Here is a 14,875-nt window from a genome sequence, read left to right on the forward strand (position 1 = left end):
AGATACAAAACAGGTATTTAAATACTTGAGTAGATATGTTCAGATTATGTATTATATTCAGATATTCACATTTATGTCCTAGTGCCCTTGGACATAAATGACCTTTGTGTGGTGCCAGGTCAGGGAGCTGCCTTTCAGCTAAAGAATCCTTTCTAGAGCCTGAGTGTGTTAGATCTGGATCCAGCCTCTATCATGTTCCCATTTTCTTGTTTTTTAGGTTCTGCGCATTGAAACCAGGGCCTCATGCATGCTTGGCAAGCTCTCTACCACTGAGCTACATCCCCAGTCCTTTTTATTTTATTTTGAGACAGGGACTTACTAAATTTAAATTGCCCAGGTTAGCCTCAAATTTGTGATCCTCCTGCCTCACCCTCCTTAGTAGCTGAAGTTATAGGCATGCACCATCACTCATTTTCTTAAATGTATGTGTGAACCTTTCTAATTCCAGGCCCTAAAAATTGAGACATCTGAAATTCATAAGTTTTAGAAAAACTTCTCTTGATGATGATGAGTCTCAGTGTAAATTAGTCGATTGCTTTGACTTTTGCATTCTTATTATATATAATCTGTTATTTTCTCTGATTTTTTAGGATCACTTTTAACAAACAATGTACATACAATTCAGCAGAGAATATGATCTAAAGTATAATTATATAGAACTTCCTTGTTGATGGTCACCCCCTTCTTCCTGATTGACTCAGATTGCTGTTTCCATACAAACTTCCCTACCCTGTAAGACTAGAATCATCCTTTTCTCCCAACACCCACCCACCTCCCCCTGGTTTTTTTTTTTTTTTTTTTTTTTTTTGTATATGTGCGCGTGTGTGTGTGTGTGTGTGTGTGTGTGTGTGTGTGTGTGTTGGGGATCAAATTCAGGGCCTTATGCATGCTAAGTAAGAGCTCTACAGCTGAGCCACATCCCAGGATAAGCCGTCCTTATCTTTTTTATTCTTTTAAAGGCTTAATATATATAAAGAATAAAATAAACAAAACACTACTAATTTAAATGAAACTGCAGTACTTTTTAAAGTTGTTATTGACCAGTGAATAAAATGGTTTATTTGTGCCCTCAAAATTCACTGTTGTTGGGGTTTTTTTGTTTGTTTGTTTGTTTTGCTTTGTTTTGTTTTGTTTTGTTTTTTAATGGAAGGAATAAAGAATTAGATACAGAAAACATGAGTGAAGCAGATCAGAAAGAATTGTTAGCCAGGCACAGTGGCACATGCCTATAATCCCAGCTACTTGGGAGGCTGAGGTAGAAGGGTTGCAAGTTCAAGGCCAGCGTGGACAACTCAGCAAGACTCTGTTTCAAAATGAAATAAAAAGGGCTGGGGATATAGCTCAGAGGTAGGACTCTCCTACCATGCAGGAGGCCCTGGGTTTAATCCCAGTACCACAAGGAAAAAAAAAAAAGTTAAAAAAAAAAAAAGCACTTATCCTATATGCCTAAACAGGATACTGTTTTCATTTTTGTATATATTTCCCCTGTCTACTTATAACTGTAATCATACTTGCAACCTTTGCCCACGTGATTTAGAATTATGGGATAGAAGAAAGGTATCTCCACTTAATATCATATAGCAAAAGTAATTTCTTCATTAGTGGACTTTTTATGATAAAGGTATAAAAATTGAAGATTGGAATTCAGATGAAATTATTTTGTGATTACACCAATCCTTTAAATTGGTCATTGGATGTTTATAATGTTTATAATGTTTTTGTTGTTGTTTGGGGGTTTTTTTGTTTGTTTGTTTTTCCTATAGGGAATTGCACCCAGGGACATTTAACCATTGAGCCACATAACCAGCCCTTTTTTTTTTTTTAATATTTATTTTTTAGGTGTAGATGGACACAACACAATGTCTTTTATTTTTATGTGGTGCGGAGGATCAAACCTGGGTCCAGCCCATGCTAGGCAAACGCTCTACCACTGAGCCACAATCCCAGACCCATTACCAGCCCTTTTTAGTTTGTTTGTTCGTTTTGTTATTTATTTTGAGCCAGGGTTTCTCTAAGTTGCTTAGGGCCTCACTAAGTTGAAACTTGTGATCCTCTAGATTACAGGCATGTGCCACCATGCCTAGCTATGTTTTTGGAGATCACGAAACTACACTGTTTCTCTGTTTTCATATTAGTTCTATTCTGGGAACATAAAAAAAAAAAAATGTGTGTGTGTGTGTGTGTGTGTGTGTGTAGTGGCAAATCCAGTTTTAAAAAGTGATAATAGCTGTTTAAGTATTGGGGTTTCTCAAAGAAGAGTTACATCCCCTTTTTGCTTTTTCCTAGGACCTGGCATTCCTTGAAGAGCATTGATAACAATAGGGTTAGTTACTCAAGAACTAAAATAGAATCCAGGCAATAAATAGACACCACACACACACACACACTCACTCTCTCTCTCTCTCTCTCTCTCTCTCTCTCTTCACACACACTCACACACACTCCACCAGATGCCTCAGGCTTTTTTACTCTAATTTAAACCTTAAGCAAAGCCCCTGTGGGTTGTGTCATCAATCCATGGAGATGCCCATGACCTTACCTGTAGTTTGCTGCTGAACTTCTGCTTATAAGTTTCAGTGTTCACATTAAAATATGCTGCTGTCTAGGGGCTGGGATTGTGGCTCAGTGGTAAAGCGCATGCCTAGCATGCATGAGACACTGAGTTCAATCCCCGATACCACATAAAAATAAACAAAATAAAGGTATTGTGTCCATTTACAACTAAAAAAAGTTTTTAAAAAATACTGCTCTCTAGGGAGAACTGTTTAGCGGTCAAGAGTAATGAAGGAAAAGGAGGGGAGGCATAAAAAGAATGTTTAGTTCTCTTACTATTTGCTCAATATCAGAACGATATCAGATGCACTAGGAGAAGAAAAGCACCTTAAATTTGTCCTTCTCTATTTTCCTAAAATTGTGTTCTGGAGGCAACTATTCATACTTCAACAATAAAAATAACAATAGTGTCTGAGTTTATCATTTGTGATCTAGGTTCTAAGATATTTGTTGATTATACTTACAGGTACCAAAGTTTTTGGATGATATAATTATTAAGCTGACTGACTCAATGACACTTTCACTCATTTGTATTCCAAAATGTACTTTCTTGAGTGGGAGGGCTTAGTATGTATAGCCAGCCTTGGAAATTGCACCTCAGTCAGGTAGAAGATATTTAGTTAGCTTTCTGTTACTGTAACAAAATATCTGAAATAATGAACTTAAAAATAAGGAGAAGTTTTGTTTTAGCTCAGAGCTTTAGAGGCTTTAGTCCACTATTGATTGACCCTGTTGCTTGGGCCTATGGCAGAGCAGCATATCATGGAAGAGCAAAGTGCTTATCTCATGATGCTGGGAAGCAAAAACTGTAAACAAAAGGGACATGGATCTCCATATCCCCTTCAAGGGCACACCTCTCATGAACTATCCTTTTTCCCACCAAGCCCATCTCTTAAAGACTTAGCCATCTCCTAACAGTACCATGACTAAGGACCAAGTGAATAACACGTGGGCCTTTAAGATCTACACTATAACACATTAATTACTGAGAAAGGGCACACAAATGCAAAGGTAGGATAAAGAAGATGACAGTTCTGAAAAAACAAGGCATCTATTTCAGATAAACACTGGTCACTTCCTTGCAGTGTATCTCAGAAGTATGCTGTTGACCATCTGTTTAATAATTATGATATCTGACAAAGAGGAAGCAAGTATAGAATATTTTTAAATGTATAAAATCCAATTGTTTTGTGGAGAAATAAATCCTTTGGTAATTATTTATCATGATTTTTAAAATATGGTAGAAAGTGTAGCTCAGTGGTAGAGCAACTTGCCTAGCACGTGTGAGGCAATGGGTTTAATCCTCAGCAAGCACCATATAAAAATAAACAAATAAATAAAAAGGCATTATGTCCATCTATAACTTTTTTAAAAAGGGTAGAAATACAAAGCTCAAGTGGGGTATGTAAATGGGATTTCATTTTGATATAATATGGTATCAATAACCCAAAGTTATGAATCAAGACCTTTTCTTCAGGGTAAAATACAAGTTAGCAGTAACACCCAAATGTATGTAGTACCTTTGACTTTGAAATTTATAGCTTAACCATGAGTTTCTATGGTAACTTTCTAACTAGAGGCAATCATAGATTCTCATGTGTGAAAAGAAGAAATAATAAGTGTAAAAAGCCTTCAGAAGAATATTTTAATCTAACTATAAATAAGAAATGAGTCATCTGTATGCTATACAGATTTAAAGTAGGTAAATTTAGAAATTATTTTCTCTTTTCACAAAGCTTTATAATTGGGGGGTATACTTACATATGAAAAGTTCAGAAAATGTAACTTTCAAACTGTACAATGAGGAAAATCATTGAATTTTCTGCAGTGATGGAAACACTCTAGAGAACATCTCTGGAGAACATCTTTATCTGCACAGCCCAATACTGTAACTACTAGCCACATGTAGCTATAGCATTTGGAATGTGACTAATGCAGTTAAGGAATAATTTTTATTTTATTTCATTTTTATTCATTTATGTTTAAATATTCCCACCTGTGTGTAGTGTCTTTCATATTATTAAGCAAAATAACTTAAAGTCAGATCATATAGTAATCACTATACAATATTCACCAAATAGTGTATTTATTAATTGAATTTCATTATATATCCAAATTTCTTTGGCTCTTAAATTTTCCTGCCTTGTTCTAGGTAGAGCTAGTACCACTCTTGGCTTAGCTTTAAAACAATGTCTTTACTTTGAAAAGATCTCCTAAATCATAAACTTTGCCCCAAAATAGTAATTTTGGTATCACTAATCCAGAATACTGAATCAAGACTCAAAATTATGGATGCTTTTTCTCTGAGGATGATCTCATCACACATTTTTTTGTACTATAAAATTAAATACAATCCTGAAAAATGTTTGGGGTGACATATATTAATGCTGTAGCTTGCTTTGAAAGGCATAAAAATGAAAGGGATTGACAGATAGTTGATATGTGATATAGCAAATAGCAAAATATAAAGAATATGTGGTGGTCATTATACAAATCTTTCAACTTTCATTCTTAAAGTTTGATAATAAAATGGTTGAGGATGTTATTAATATAGCAAAATGTTATTATGTTTCATAATAAAATGTCTTAATATTTGAATGTTAAATGCAAGCATACTAGATAAAGTTTTTTTTTCTGGATCTATTTTTTCTGGATCTACTTCTCTATTAATAGAGCCAAGGAGCCATAACTGAACGTTTAAGAAGTTTCAGTATGCATGATTTAACAGCTATACAAGGTGATGAGCCTGTGGGACAAAGACCATATCAGCCTTTACCAGAAGCAAAAAAGAAAAGCAAACCAACCCCCAGTGAATCAGCAGGTGTGTTATTTGTTTTAATATATGGTCCTTTCATAATTGGGCTTGTGGGTCAAGTTGGGTACTATAGTAGTATAGTGACTGTCAGAAATTGGGTAAAAAAAATTTACTTTTAAGCTTATATTTTTTAGTTTTATGTTTAATTATAGCTCTTTTTCTCCAAACTTTTCTAAATAATGTTATCCTTTGCCTTTCATTGACTGTGGAAATCATGCAGCTAAGAAAATAGCAGTAGTGGGGCTGGGGTTGTAGCTCAGCAGTAACGCACTCATGCAAGGCCCTGGGTTCGATCCTCAGCATCACATATAAATAAATAAAATAAAGGTGTTATATCTAACTACAACTAAAAAATTAAAAATATATATTTTAAAAAGAAAAGAGCAGTAGTCTCTTCTGCTGCCATGAATTTTTAGAAGCCATGGGTGTGGTTGCCTCCTCACCAGCCAGCACTAGTTCTGACCTGTGATCAATACTCTAACTATGTACTGACATCTAAGGAGTTTTAGAGTTAAGCACACTTTCCTGTAAGTGCTGTGAACAAGCAAGGATGTTGACTCACAAGATAAAAAGTTTTAGCTGATGAAAAGATGATTCAATTTGAAAATAGGATTACTCCAGTGGAAAATGTATTGAGATTCCATCTTTTAGTTCAGGAGCTAACTTTGCATATTCTCTGTGAATTATGAGCATTGTTACAGTTGCTGTGTCATGTAACTATAAAAAACTATCGTGCTGTTAGAAGCTTATACATAAATAAAACAAAATTTCTTCAATATTTTGTCATTGATAAGAAAAGTTTGAGGAGCTGGGGGCTCAGTTGGTAGAGTGCTTGTCCCTCAAGCACAAGGCCCTAAGTTCAATCCCCAGCACCAAAAAAAAAAGAAGAAGAAAGAAAATTTTGATTCAAGGCAAGCCTGAGAACTGAGGTCTTCTACACTTTCCTATTAAAGTGTTAAGTCCATGAGATACAAGATTATTTAAGTTTTCTTTTAAAAAGTAAAAGTTGTTTTTGAAGGACATTAAGTTATTCTTCATAATTAATCTTTGAAAAAATAAAACAATAGTCTCTCCTTACAAAGGAAAAATAATGAAATTTCTTCCAAGTTCTCACAAGAATGATAACTTTACAAAGTTGGTGGCTATTATCTAAAAGCTAGTAATCAAGCATTAGCCATTGATTAAGATAGTGATACCTTTTAGCAAGAGAAACCATTGAACTTTGAGCCATCAACCTAAGTATTAATATATTAATACTGAAAACATAGCTCTGAACAGGCTTATCTTAATATGCATTTTAAATTAGTTAATATATTGATTTTGATTATGGGTTCTGCTTTATCTTTAGACTGTATATTTGAGTCCTTTATCAGCAATTTTTTCATATTTTAGAATGGGTTAAGGATTGTATTCCAATTATCTAAATGAAAATGGGATTATAAATATGAAAATTCTAACATTTATATGATATTAATTTATTAAATTTAAATTGGTGTGACTAAATTTTTTTTTCTTTGCAGTACTGGGGCACTCTACCACTGAGCTACATCTCTAGCCATTTTTGTTTTTTATTTTGAAACAGGATCTCATTAAGTTGCCCAGGCTGGCCTCAAACTTGCATTATCCTCCTGCCTCAGCCTACAGAGTTACTAGGATTACAGGAGTGCACTACCATGCACACCCTGTGTGACTAAAATATTTTAAGATACACAGGTGTTATTTAGTTCTTTTTGTTACATTTCAAACCATGAACTTAAAATAACATAAGATATATGAAAATAACTGATGATGTTAAGATAATTGCTAGACTTAGAAACTGAGGTATAAATTGAAGTTATACCTCTGCCTCAAACCTAAGATTAAGATTTGAATATAAGAAACCATGTAGTAGGAAATTCCTGTGTATAATTTTATTCTCTTAGATGGGTAAACTTTCTTAAGCCTGACACCAAAATCAGAAAACATAACAGAAAAGTTTGAGGGACTTTTCTACCTTAAAAAAAAAAAAAAATAGTCTTACTAAGTTGCTTAGGGCCTCACTAAATTGCTGAATGAGGCTGGTCTCAACTCGGGATCTTCCCGCCTCCGTCTCCTGAGTCATTGGGATTACAGGTGTGTACCACCGTATCCAGAGGCTTCAGATTTATGACAACATATAGAGGAGAAACACACCAAAATAGAAAAAGACAAATCACAAACTGTCAGAAATATTTTCATTGTATTTTACAGGCAAAGTATATATACCTATATGAGAGAGAGAGAGAGAGAGAGAGAATGTGTGTGTGTGTGTGTGTGTGTGTGTGTGTGTGTGTGTGTGTGTGTTGTGGGGGCATTACCACTGAGCTAGAATCCCAGTTTTGGCCGGGGGAGTTGAGGGTTTTTGTTGTTTGTTTTTTGAGACAGTGTCACTAAGTTGCTTAGGGCCTCACTGAATTGCTGAGGCTGGTCTCAACTTGGGATCTTCCTGCCTCAGTCTCCTGAGTCATTGGGATTACAGGTGTGCACCACCATACCCAGGGGCTTCAGATTTTTGACAGTCCAGGAACCCTTACAAACCAGTTATTAGTCCTACAAAGAGTACAACTGACCAACAAATACATGAAAAAATATTTTCAATTTCAGATAGTCAATATTACTTATTTTAATCACAGCTGTTTGATTTGAATAACACTTTTAGTTTCAATTAAAAAAGCAACAATAGTAATTTTTGCTCATTGGATTTTGGGGGAATGCTTTTAATTAACATTGCTTCATGTTGGTAACTGTTCCAGTTATCTGTTGCTACATAACAGACCACTCCAAAACAGTGGCCCAGACAATCACAGTCACTTATTTTGCTCATGCATGTGGGGGATGAATGGACTCAGCAAAGCAGTTTTTGTTCAGGGTCTCATGCAGCTGTGATCAGAGAGCAGCTGAGGCTGGAGTCATCATCTCACACATGTCTAAGCCAGGAAGAGGCAAACAGCTGTCTCTATGTTCTCTCTTGTGATCTCTGAGCTTAGTTTAACTCACCTGGCAGTGGAAGTTTCCAGAGTCAGAGTCCCAAGAGAAAGTGGCAGAGGTCCTTCAGTGTGACTTCCACCACATTTTTGGAAGCCATTTGTCAAAGTAGGTACAAAGGATTTAAGAGAAGGGAAAAAGAGTGTCAGGGAATTCATGGGTATTTTTAAAACCACCACAGAAAATGTGTTGAGATGCAAACACTCTTGTGCATGTTGTATGAATTTAAAATGGAATAATCCTTTTGGATGACAATCTGGCAGTAATCATCAAAATACATTCCATTTAACTCAGCAAGAAACTTCGAGGAATACGTCATAAGGAAATAATCAGACAAATGTTCAAAGATATACTATGTGAGAATGTTCATCTCAGACTGGGGATGTGGCCCACTGGTAGAGAGCTTGCCTCCCATACCTGGCCCTAGCCAGTACTGACAAAATAAAAAAATAAAGTTCATCTCATTTAAAATAACAAATATTAGAGGACTGTGAATATAGCTTAGTGGTAGAGTTGCTTGCCTAAGCGTGTGTAGGACCCTGGGTTCAATCCTCAGTACTGCCAAAAATAAATTAAATAACAAATATTAGAACAAATCAAATTTTTGACAAATACCTTAGAAAAATTATTAAACAAAAAGGTAATTTATTAGCCATGAAGAATAATAATGTCAATATATACTTACTGATATGAAAATATATTCAGATTGTAAGGAAAATAGTAACAATAAAACAGTATGTGTGTTTTGATCCTATACTATAGAGACAGTTAGATATTGAAATGGACTAATATGTATAAAGTTATTTTGAATTGTATATTTGTTTTGGGGGTTTTTTTATATTTTTTTAATTGTCAATGGACTTTATTTATTTATATGTGATGCTGAGAATCGAACCCAGTGCCTCACACATGCTAGGCAAGTGCTCTACACTAAGCCACAACCCCAGCCCTATATATATGTTTTAATGAAGTATTTGGCTTGACTCAGTATCTTCCTTCTCTTCATTTGGGATTTTTATTAGGTTACTAAATTAAATTTGTCAATTTCACCTCCTAATAGACCCCGAATTACACTACTTTTTGTATCCTCATTCTTGGGACTATGTCAATTCAGACCTGCCTGCTTAGGCTCCCTGTTTTCAGTTTTATCCATTTTAGGGGTGGTGGGAGTAATCGGGAATTGAACTCAGGGGCACTCAACCACTGAGCCATATCCCCAGCCCTATTTTGTATTTTATTAGAGACAGGGTCTCATTGAGTTGCTTAGCGCCTCGCTAAATCTCTGAGGCTGGCTTTGAACTTGAGCGCTTCCTGCCTCTGCCTCTCCAGCCACTGGGATTACAGGCATGAGCCCCCATGCCCAGCCTAACCATTTTTGATTCATTCTCCAAAGTGCAGTTTTTTACACAACCCAGATGTCATGCTAGTCTTCTGCATAAAATATTTCCAAGCCCCCCCGCCACCCCATTTCTTTTTGGTGAAGTGCAAATTTGATAGCATGGTATATTATCTCCCAATCTTATTCTCCTACTCCATCATGCCCTAACTGTGTGGAATCATGAGCTCTTCAGGATTTAGCTTAGCCACTGTCTCCTAAAGGTCTTCTCTTGAACCTGAGTGAACCCAGGCTGAGTGAATTCTCCTTACTATGTGCTCCCCTGGCACCTTGTCCTTACAGTATCATAATGCCCATTTGACCCTGTTTCCCCTGTTGGACTATAAGTTTCTTGAAGGGAGAAAAAAGCAGCTGTGTCTTTTCATCATTGTATCCCCATACTTTAGTACATGATTCATACATAATAGAATTTAAACAATATTGTGGAATAACAAGTCAAACCATCTCTTTTCGTGAGACTATAATTAGAAAGTCAGTAAGATTTTTTTAGCTGAAATTAGAAAAGAAGGAAAGAATATGTTGTATAGTCACCTTTTGAATGACATTCCAAATATTAATCATATGAGAGGCAACTAAAATGGCAAGGACTGTTTATTGAACTGTAGTTATATGCCACATCTGTGACCTTAGAGAACTTTCTGACTCTCCTTGACTCCTTATTGTGTTTTACCGTACTGGAATTGGGAATATTATGTAAGCACAGCAGTAGAAAAATAATCCAGATTGGGAATATAGCTCAGTGACCAGAGTATTTGTCTAGCCTGTGGGAGGCTCAGGGTTCTATCCTCAGCCCCTTAGTAATAAATAATCTAGAGATGACAGCCTACAAACAATTTTTTTCGGGTTTGTTTTCCTCAGTTACAGAAGTATAATTTTAAAATAAATATTTTGCAAATTAAAGAAAAGGGAAAATGAAGTTTAGAATTATCTACAAGTCAACTTCCATGAGATATGATGATATTATTTTTATTTTTTTCCTTTGTTTATATGTGTGCAATTTTTCCCACTTACTACTGCATGAAGAACGTTCTCACAGGCCTATGACCCCAGGAGCTGACCTGGGCACACTGGCCTCCTCCTTCCAAGCAGTTTTACTCCTCTGCTGCCCTAGCCCTGGGCTTATACAGTCTCTTCTTCCCAGAATACACTTCTTTTGAACACTGCAGGAAAAGAAAGATCTTGGCCTAAATGACAACCAATTCTGCTTTCAACTCCTCTTTAATTTTTAGCCTAGACATCTAACAGCATAAAATCAGACTTGTCTAACATACAGTTAAAGTAGTTTACGTATCAGAGTAAGAAGCATATTAGCAACTCTTTGTGGTTTTCTTAGTGAGTTCACATTATTTCTTCAGTATATATTTTTTCACATGCAAGAAGTCTATCTCTTGCCTCCTCCTAAGCCCGGAAACCTTTCTACTTTTTCCTCACCTGATGATTTAAGTATGTATGCTTCTTATCTTTATTAAAGAAGAATTTGAAACTTCATGGGGCCTTTTAACGCCAGCTCTATCTATATAACCTACCCACCCAGTGGTCTGACTGCCTTAGATTGGCCCTTACCTGGTTCTCTGTCCAGGACCCTCAGAAAACAGGGTCATTAGCATAAACATCATCTGGATACTTGTTAGAACAAGATCTAAGCGCCACCCCAGGCCTGTTGAATTTCAAGCAGTCTGTGTATTGATAAGTTTTCCTGGTATCTCTTAATGTGAACTTGTGCTTCAGGGGTGATAAAGTTCTTGTTCCTCAGGATACTCTCAGACTTCCTCACAATACTGACCTAATTATCTGGATGTTTGCATGTGGCTAATAGTTAAGTATTTATAGTTACAGCCTATTAGCACACCCACCAAGTGCTCTCTCACTGACCTTCCTGATACTGGTTGTTTTCTCTTGACTAACATCTGTCATCTTAGCCTGTGGTGTTTCTAATTACTGTTGCCTGTCTGGCTGGGTTTTATCTCAGTGCAACAGGGTTGGTCTAACCTCCCCATCACCTGTCCCCAGTGAACTTACCTTGCCAAAAGTTGTAGCCCCTTTGGGTCTTCTTAGTTCCCCTTACCATTCCCAGTCTTCACTAAAGAGATTATGTGGGGTGAGGGAACCTTACTAAAAGTCAAAGGCACACATGACAAACTGAAACACACCAATGCTTGGGTTTTTTTGAATTTATGAAAAAGAGAAAAGGTGAGAAGATACTTCACAATATGTCTCATTATATTCTCTGATTGTTTAACAGGATGCACGTGTCACTGCTCAAAAATAATTTAAAAAATGTATAGTAAAAATAAGAATGATCAGGGAATCCTAGAGGAAATGAGTTATGATCTTCTAGAATAGTGCAGAAGGCAAAGATTAATGGCAAGAGGCGGGAGCACATTCCAAATGAGAGAGAAGGGGAACTGAGCAAATGCAGAATATGCAGAGAACATCCACAGGTGAAGAGCCAGTGCTGACTGCTATCCTTTTACCAAAACATGCTGTTTTTGACAACTTGTTTAGCTTATGGAATTCCACTAAAAGATGGAGGAGAAAAAACAGATGAAGAAGCGGATGGGCCATATTCAGAAGATGAGGTGTTAACACACAAAGGGCTTCGGAGATCACAAAGCATGAAATCTGTGAAAACCATCAAAGGCCGCAAGGAGGTTAGTCAAGTGTAGACTTGTTTTTCTAATGATTGGGGTTTGGGGGTTTCCCTGCTGCATTATCATTTAGGGTATTAATGATCCATAAATGAAGAGTTGGAATGATAGAGCAGCAGTTGTATATTAAATTCTCTGGAAATTTTTTTTCTGGGAATTTTGAAAGTGGTAAATTCCTAGTCTTCCAGTATAAGTAGAAAATGGTATTCCCACACAGTACATCACATGGTTATCATGAATACCCAGTGCCAGCCTTGTGCTACTGAAAAAAATTAACTACATATTTTTGCTTTCAACCAACCTTACATGGTAAATAAATAATAAAAGTTTATCCATAATGATGTTTTCTCTATGCCCGGAAAGCTTGTCAGATCAATATTCACCAACATTATACAAAGCAAAACATAAATAATAACAGTGTATGTTTTATGAGTATATAAGAAGTGCTGTTCTATACATGCTTACAAGATAATTTATTCTTTGTATCAGAAAGTTAAAAAATTCCTATGATTGTGAACTGTTAAATCTTTTCTTATTTTTAAAAATAATCAGTCAAATTCTTAATAACACATTTCTCTCTTCAGGTGCGGTATGGTTCACTAAAATATAAAGTGAAGAAGAGACCACAGGTGTATTTTTAGCCATCTATACTTCAGATATCCTAAATAATGCTAATACATCAACTTCATTTTCTAATACGATATATTCAGGATTTACATATTAAAATAGTTCTTGAAATTGTGGTAGTGATAGGAATTACTTTCATGAATTTACATAGCTTTATTTCTTTAACAGTTACTTTCAAATATTGACTACAAAAGGTAGTTATGCAAGGCCTACTAATATACGTACATCAAAAACTACAGAAAAGCATGTTATGCATTTTCATATTCATCAACAACACTGAATGCCTGGGATATTAGATGAAACACAGACCCGCACTATACTTGAAAAGATTCTTTATGGTTCAGGATACATTAACTTTTGTGGTGTTAAACATTGTGTTTATCTTTATGTTATCTCTGTCACATGAGGATAGTAAATAAATAGGCCTCTGATCAGGCAATGATATAACAAGGACATAATGTAAGATAATAAGGTATATTTTGTATATTCCTTTAATTTTTACTTTTATAATATTTTCTTGTTTTTCCACCATTAACTGAAATTTTTTGAAACAAATATTTGAAAACCAGGTATCCACGTAGCACTTTCCTGACTAGTTTTGCACACTTGAAAAATGTTTACTTATTTTACAACTGTACATTACTTTAAATTTTGTTGACACTATGCTTGTTTGTCTTATTCTGACATGGCAAATTTATACCTTGAAATACATCATCTCCTTTCTGTGAGTTTCATTTGTTAAATTCATTGGATTTATAATATGAAAATATAACTAACTGTTCAATTATTACTATTTTAATTATTTCCTTTACAAATGAAAAGTTATTTTAAATATTAACCAGTTTTCCATAATTAGCTGTACAGTGTAGTTGAACTTAGTATATTTTTGTCAACACCAATTACATTTTCAGCTTTTAAAAATGGTAGCTTTTGTGAAATAGAGTTAGAGATTAGTATAGTACTTAGATCTCTTCTGATTCATAAAATAATCCAACAGCCAATCCATTCACAAGCTTGGCATTAATATGTGCTGCTGGTTTATAAATCTGGCATTGACTCAAATCATTTGAATATTTTTCTGGCTGAGATAATTCCCTGAAGATGAGTGCCGATACAAATTCAGACACCATTAATCCTGTATATCAGAAGTTATTTTAAAAAATGTTTTAATCCAAAAGATTTTGGAGGCTTTTTTAGGTCGAATTGATAAGTATGTATTGTGATCCCTAAGTCAGTATATTTTTGGCGATAGTTTTAGTGATCAGTAATCCAATTGTACAAGCTAATTTACTTGACTGTTTTGCTTATTTGCCCAAGAGAACACAGAGGGAGATGTGAGATCATTGACCTTTCTACCTTTTAAGAAAGGGAGCCAGTTGGTGATATACATTCAGGATCTCCTCAGAGTATTAGCCAAGAATTCAATGTTTACTCAGGAGTACCTTGGTGTGATTCATATGTTGCATCCATATTAGTCTGTAATATTTTCTGGACTATCTCACATTCACACCAAATAAAACTTCAATTTTTTTTCCTCCCAAAATTTAACTTTGTGAACACCTCCATCTTTACCTTGAGTAATTTTTAGCCTCTTAGTTTCTGGAAGGACTCTTAATTCCTTTTCAAAATTCCTATGAATTCTAATTATACTAGACTTCTTAATATAAATGCTACACTGTGCTTGCTCTTCCTAGGCAGAGGCAATGTCATCTCAAATCGCCTGATAAGGTCATGTAAGTGATTTTGTATCAAGAACATTATCTATGGGGGCTGGTTGGTGCCATTTTACCTTTTTTAAATCTAATCTCAGTATTACACTTTTCCTGGTGGTAG

General features: G+C 35.4%; 1 protein-coding gene across 1 annotated transcript in view; it reads left to right on the plus strand.

Annotated features, from left to right (window-relative positions):
- Reep3 (receptor accessory protein 3) overlaps positions 1-13,262 on the plus strand; it is an 89,156-nt gene extending 75,894 nt beyond the window's left edge. Inside the window, exons 6-8 of the mRNA XM_026393721.2 lie at positions 5,227-5,374; positions 12,273-12,418; positions 13,000-13,262. Coding sequence (XP_026249506.2) covers positions 5,227-5,374; positions 12,273-12,418; positions 13,000-13,056 — 351 coding nt within the window. The 3' untranslated portion in view covers positions 13,057-13,262. The remainder of the gene's footprint in view (positions 1-5,226; positions 5,375-12,272; positions 12,419-12,999) is intronic.
- The last annotated feature ends 1,613 nt before the right edge of the window (positions 13,263-14,875 follow it).

This window comes from Urocitellus parryii, chromosome 5, assembly GCF_045843805.1.
Source record: "Urocitellus parryii isolate mUroPar1 chromosome 5, mUroPar1.hap1, whole genome shotgun sequence".
Lineage (NCBI taxonomy): Eukaryota > Metazoa > Chordata > Mammalia > Rodentia > Sciuridae > Urocitellus > Urocitellus parryii.